This window comes from Lolium rigidum, chromosome 3, assembly GCF_022539505.1.
Source record: "Lolium rigidum isolate FL_2022 chromosome 3, APGP_CSIRO_Lrig_0.1, whole genome shotgun sequence".
Lineage (NCBI taxonomy): Eukaryota > Viridiplantae > Streptophyta > Magnoliopsida > Poales > Poaceae > Lolium > Lolium rigidum.
Window position 1 is genome coordinate 56,695,680 of NC_061510.1, and position 6,466 is coordinate 56,702,145.

The 6,466-nt window shown below is 48.7% G+C and overlaps 1 protein-coding gene across 1 annotated transcript; it reads left to right on the top strand.

Annotated features, from left to right (window-relative positions):
• Nucleotides 1-3,701: 3,701 nt before the first annotated feature.
• On the top strand, nt 3,702-5,934 carry LOC124696200 (homeobox-leucine zipper protein HOX19-like). Its single transcript, XM_047228962.1, has 3 exons — nt 3,702-4,506; nt 4,784-4,863; nt 5,067-5,934. The coding sequence occupies exons 1-3, from the start codon at nt 4,108-4,110 to the stop codon at nt 5,389-5,391; spliced, it is 804 nt and encodes a 267-aa protein (XP_047084918.1). The 5' UTR covers nt 3,702-4,107; the 3' UTR covers nt 5,392-5,934.
• Nucleotides 5,935-6,466: the final 532 nt, after the last annotated feature.

Below are 6,466 nucleotides of genomic sequence, written 5' to 3' on the forward strand. Positions count from 1 at the left end.
GCAGTAATCCAAATCTAGTATGAACCTTACTATCAACGACTTTACTTGGCACAACAATGCACAAAACTAAGATAAGGAGAGGTTGCTACAGTAGTAAACAACTTCCAAGACTCAAATATAAAATAAAATTATTGTAGTAAAAACATGGGTTGTCTCCCATAAGCGCTTTCTTTAACGCCTTTCAGCTAGGCGCAGAAAGTGTGTATCAAGTATTATCGAAATATGGTGCATCCACAGCGGGGTGTGGAGTTTTCTCAACCATGCATAGTATATTGGATACATAAGTTTCAGTGGCTCCCTTTTCATTAGTCTTGGGCTTGCTACTCTCATCAAACAAATTTTCAGGAACAAGCCAAGCATAGTTATTTTCTAGTGCTTCATGCATTGCTAGGAGCTTACATGGTATTGGTGCTTTAATCTCCCCACCATTACTAACATTATTAGTATACTTAATTCTATCCATATCCATCTTTTCAAGTGTTTTTTTAAAATCGGTGATCATGCCAAGCCTATCATGCTTACTAAAAACTTTTCTAGCTTCTTTAGCTATATCCGCAAATTCTCGCACTAAGACTTTTAGAACAAAATCTCTCTTCTCTCCCCTCTCCATATCAGAAAGTGTATGAAACATGTGTTGGATTATAGGATTGAGATTAACAAATTTAGTTTCCAACATGCGAACTAAAGAAGCAGCAGCAATTTCATAAGTAGGAGCAAGTTCTACCAAATGTCTATCTTCAAAATCTTCAACGGTACTAACATGATTGAAAAATTCTTCTATATTATTTCTCCCAATTATAGACCCACGTCCCACCGGTATGTCTTTTAGGGTGAACTTAGGAGGAAACATGATGAAATAAACTAAAGCAAATGCAAGTAACTAATTTTTTTGTGTTTTTAATATGGAGTGCAAACAAGATAGTAAATAAAGTAAAACTAGCAACTAATTTTTTTGTGTTTTTGATTTAGTGCAGCAAACAAAGTACTAAATAAAATAAAGCAAGATAAAAACAAAGTAAAGAGATTGGGATGTGGAGACTCCCCTTGCAGCGTGTCTTGATCTCCCCGGCAACGGCGCCAGAAAATCTGCTTGATACGCGTACAGCACGCGTCCGTTGGGAACCCCAAGAGGAAGGTGTGATGCGTACAGCGGCAAGTTTTCCCTTAGTACGAAACCAAGGTTTATCGAACCAGTAGGAGCCAAGAAGCACATTGAAGGTTGATGGCGGCGAGATGTAGTGCGGCGCAACACCAGGGATTCCAGCGCCAACGTGGAACCTGCACAACACAACCAAAGTACTTTGCCCCAACGTAACAGTGAGGTTGTCAATCTCACCGGCTTGCTGTAACAAAGGATTAGATGTATAGTGTGGATGATGATTGTTTGCAAAGAACAGTAGAACAATTGCAGTAGATTGTATTTCAGATGTAAAGAATGGACCGGGGTCCACAGTTCACTAGTGGTGTCTCTCCCATAAGATAAATAGCATGTTGGGTGAACAAATTACAGTTGGGCAATTGACAAATAGAGAGGGCATGACCATGCACATACATGATATGATGAGTATTGTGAGATTTAATTGGGCATTACGACAAAGTACATAGACCGCTATCCAGCATGCATCTATGCCTAAAAAGTCCACCTTCAGAGTTATCATCCGAACCCCTTCCAGTATTAAGTTGAAAACAACGAGACAATTGCATTAAGTATGGTGCGTAATGTAATCAATAACTACATCCTCGGACATAGCATCAATGTTTTATCCCTAGTGGCAACAGCACATCCATAATCTTAGAGGTTTCTCTCACTCCCCCAGATTCACGGAGACATGAACCCAATATCGAGCATAAGTACTCCCTCTTGGAGTTAAGAGTAAAAACTTGGCCAGAGCCTCTACTAATAACGGAGAGCATGCAAGATCATAAACAACACATAGATATAAATTGATAATCAACATAACATAGTATTCTCTATTCATCGGATCCCAACAAACACAACATATAGCATTACGAGATAGATGATCTTGATCATGTTCGGCAGCTCACAAGATCCGACAATGAAGCACATAAGGAGAAGACAACCATCTAGCTACCGCTATGGACCCATAGTCCAGGGGTAGACTACTCACTCATCACTCCGGAGGCGACCATGGCGGCGTAGAGTCCTCCGGGAGATGAATCCCCTCTCCGGCGGGGTGCCGGAGGCGATCTCCCTGAATCCCCCGAGATGGGATTGGCGGCGGCGGCGTCTCTGGAAGGTTTTCCGTATCGTGGCTCTCGGTACTGGGGGTTTCGCGACGAAGGCTATTTGTAGGCGGAAGGGCATGTCAGGGGGCGTCACGAGGGGCCCAGACGCCAGGGCCGCGCGGCCAAGACCTGGGTCGCGCCGCCCTGTTGTCTGGCCGCCTCGTGGCCCCACTTTGTTAGCTCTCCGGTCTTCTGGAAGCTTCGTGTGAAAATAGGCCCCTGGGCGTTGATTTCGTCCAATTCCGAGAATATTTCCTTACTATGATTTCTGAAACCAAAAACAGACAGAAACAAGAATCGGCTCTTCGGCATCTCGTTAATAGGTTAGTTCCAGAAAATGCATAAATATGACATAAAGTATGCATAAAACATGTAGATATCATCAATAATGTGGCATGGAACATAAGAAATTATCGATACGTCGGAGACGTATCACAAAGCCCTTCGAAGGCGTTGACAGAAACTCCTCGCAATGATGGCAATGATGGCCAGCGAGCTTCGTGTCTGCAATGTCGTCTCGGTGGCGCAAGGCCCTTCGCACAAGCCGACGACACTCGTTGACCCCATTGCTCTGAACCGCCAAATTCCGGATGACTGCTAAGCATGCTGGTCGCGCTGCATTTGCAATGACTCGGAATTGTGATACCCTTCGATGGCGTTCAGTGCCACTCCTCAGCCTAGTGCATGTGCCTGTCTCCTGCTGATGTCGCCGTGCTTGTAAGCTAGATAGTGCCTATCAAGTGCATTTGTCGTCTTCTTTTTCTCTATTGTTGTAACAACTTATTTATCCTGACCAATGTCAACCCTCAAGGGTGGACAAGAGCCTGGTCTTGTAATGCTCTTTTGATGCAATATATTCAGGTGGGGATTTTCTCCCCCCGGTGAAAGCTTCAAAAAAAAAAAATCAGCCAAAGAAACTTGGATCGAAGTCATGATCGTAATGTAAAAAATTACAACTCTCCCTGATCTGCGTTAATTAACTTGGGCCGGAAAAGGTACTACGTACAACTCAGGCAATACCACCTTGAACATGATCAGTTATCTATACACTTAGGTACGTACCTAACTGACCACCCTCGGAAACCAGTACACAAAAGAGGGGATTCGGATGTCTCACCTTTTGTAGTACCTACATGCTAGCTTGCGTATGGGCAGAAGGGGCGAGAGAGAGAGAGATGAGCGATGTGTGCGTGCGCGCGGCTTCTAATATTGCCAGCCCCTTTACACAGGCGCGTCCACGTGTTCAGCTCGCACCTTACTCACGACTAATCATTCTCGCAGAAAAAATAAAACTTTAGAGCAGCAGTGATGGGTGTTGAGAAAATATAGAGGTCGACCGGTAGGAGCTACTGTCAGCAGGAAACACAGAGGGCGCAGCACGGCACTCCGCTGGTCTGTGGAGCATGCTTGGACCTCCCTGTTGCCGCTGCTGCAGCTGGGCTTGTCAAAGCTCCGCAAGTGTCGATCGAGTGTGAGTGCGCGTGCGGGTACGCATGTGTGATGTGGGTTCGGCGTCGCCCTGTCCCCCCTTCTTCCTCCTCAAATATTCTCAACCCCTCAACCAATTCATTCCCCTCACTCATTCCTTCCTTCCTCCCTCACCTCTCCTCTCCTCTCCTCTCCTCCTTCTACCCAAGCACACCAACGCACACGCGTACGTGCATGCGCCTCCGCGACACCTCGCGCGCGAGAATTCAACAGACTTGGCACCAGAGCGAGCTGGATTAAAGTCGGTGCCTGCCTCCCAAAGCGCGGCGAAGGTAGCTCGCGGGTTCTCCAGCCAAGCTAGCTAGCAGAAACCATTGGCGCGTGCGGCTGACACATAGCTGCCCTGCCGGTTGTGCTAGCTGCACGTTAGGCATGGCGCAGGAGGAGGTCCACGACGCAGGCCTGGCGCTGGGCCTGTCCCTCGGCGGCGGCGGAGGCGACTCGTCAACGGCCGCACACCGCAGCAGCCGGCAGGCCCGGTGGGAGGCGCCCTCCATGGAGCCGTCGCTGACGCTCAGCATGCCGGACGACACGACCACCGTCACCGCGACCGCCACCGCCTCCGGCGGCGGCGGCCACAGCGTGTCGTCGCTGTCAGTGGGGGTGAAGCGCGAGCGCCTGGAGGACGCGGCGGACCTGGGCGAGATGGTATCCTCCACGGCGGCGGCGGAGGACGAAGACGACGGCAGCACGAGGAAGAAGCTGCGGCTCACCAAGGAGCAGTCCGCGCTCCTGGAGGACCGCTTCAAGGAGCACAGCACCCTCAACCCGGTACGTACGTCGGTAGTACGAACGTATGCGTACCGCTCACGTTTGATGCTTTGATTCCACTCGGTTGACCGGCCGCAGATAGCTGCACTTACCTAATCATCAAATTAATACGGAGTACTAGTTACTTCGAAAGAAAGGACCATCTGTTGCCATAGCTGAGATCTTCTCTATTCTTTTTGAGCTTATACATGCAAAGAAGCAAACTCGCAGATATGGTTGATCGATGGATATAAGCAACTGAACAACCTTCTTGTGTCTTCTTTTTGGATTTGAGCAGAAGCAGAAAGTCGCTTTAGCCAAGCAGCTCAACCTCAGGCCGAGGCAGGTGGAGGTTTGGTTCCAAAACAGAAGAGCCCGGTTAGTAACTCTGTATTTTCCATACGCACCAATTAAGTTAGTGCATAAATTTTAGTGCATAAATTTTACACATGCATGCATAAGTTAGCACCTTTTCTGTTACGTCCATGCATGCATGAAAAATCATTGAGCCTAAATTTTACACATGCCTAAAAACACTGCGGGTGATCTCATTTCTGATTTGGTTCGCATGATGCATGCAGGACGAAGCTGAAGCAGACGGAGGTGGACTGCGAGTTCCTCAAGCGCTGCTGCGAGACGCTCACCGAGGAGAACCGCCGCCTGCAGCGCGAGCTGCAGGAGCTCCGCGCCCTCAAGTACGCCCCGCCGCCGCCGCCGACCAACGCCAGCAACTCCGGGCCACCGTCCTCCGGGGCGCCGCCGTTCTACATGCAGCTGCCGGCCGCCACGCTGAGCATCTGCCCGTCCTGCGAGCGCGCCACCACCGCCGGCGGCAAGGTCGACCCGGACAGGCCCAAGGCCACCCACCACTTCTTCAACCCCTTCACCCACTCCGCCGCCTGCTGATCTGCGCTCCATCGCACCCCTGCTACTGTAGCTAGCTAGCTTAGCTACGAGCAGTAGCAGCTACCGCCATAGCTAATACCTCACCTCGCAAGCAACATACGATCCTGCAGGGACATGGACATGATCCTCCTACTTTTGCTCTTTCTTGGTCTGGGGGTTTAGTTCCGAATCTTTCATCCATTTAGCTAATCCATCAATCATAGACTCCATCCATAGACAGATAGGTAGTCAAACAGCCGTAGCTAGCTACTACTCAAACCGGCCATGGCCGTTGTATATTCTTGTTCATGCATGTAACCGTGGACCTCTCCTTTCCAGTTAGCTTCTCTGCCTTTTTGTTTCAAAAGCTAATTATCGGAGGAGAGGGAGACCATTAGATTAAGCCGCCGCTGTGCCGTGGTGAATTCCTAGTATGTGATGACATGAGAGGGGCAGGGAGAGCCTTCCTGTCGGGTGCGTACGTGTGTAATTTGTATACCTTTCTAACTTTCCTGTATGCATATACGTCTCAATGATTGTGCCTGTCGGGGCCTAAACTCCAAATTGCGTCCCTGTCACTTTCGCTTTTTGCTGGTTGATTTATTAGTGAGAAAGCTAGCTAGCCCTCTCGTCTGCCCTGACGACTTAACCATCTAATCTGTTCTGTTGTATACTTGTGTGTCATGGTGTAAGCTGGTTAACCAAGGCAATTTTCACACAACCACTCGGCTTAACTAGAAGCTGGTAGTAGTTAGCCGGAAAATAACAACCTTCTCTCTAAACTCAAAGCAAACTTAAACATAAGGACGGCTAAGATCGCTTGATACCTCTACGTCATAAATACTAAACAATATATGTAGCACTGTATAAAACCCGTATGGTCCAACAAATTGTATGAATATGTTGCATATGTATGGATACAAGTATTTACGTACGGCGATGACTCTTCCGCGCGGTGGCATTTGTGGCCAGCGGGTGGGAGGGACGACAACGCGGTGCTGGCGGCCACGAGGTACTGCGAGGAGGCACTGGCCAACATGAGCCTCGGAAATGCCTCTTAGCTGCGTGTTGACAAGGTTGCTAACAGCATGCAGGC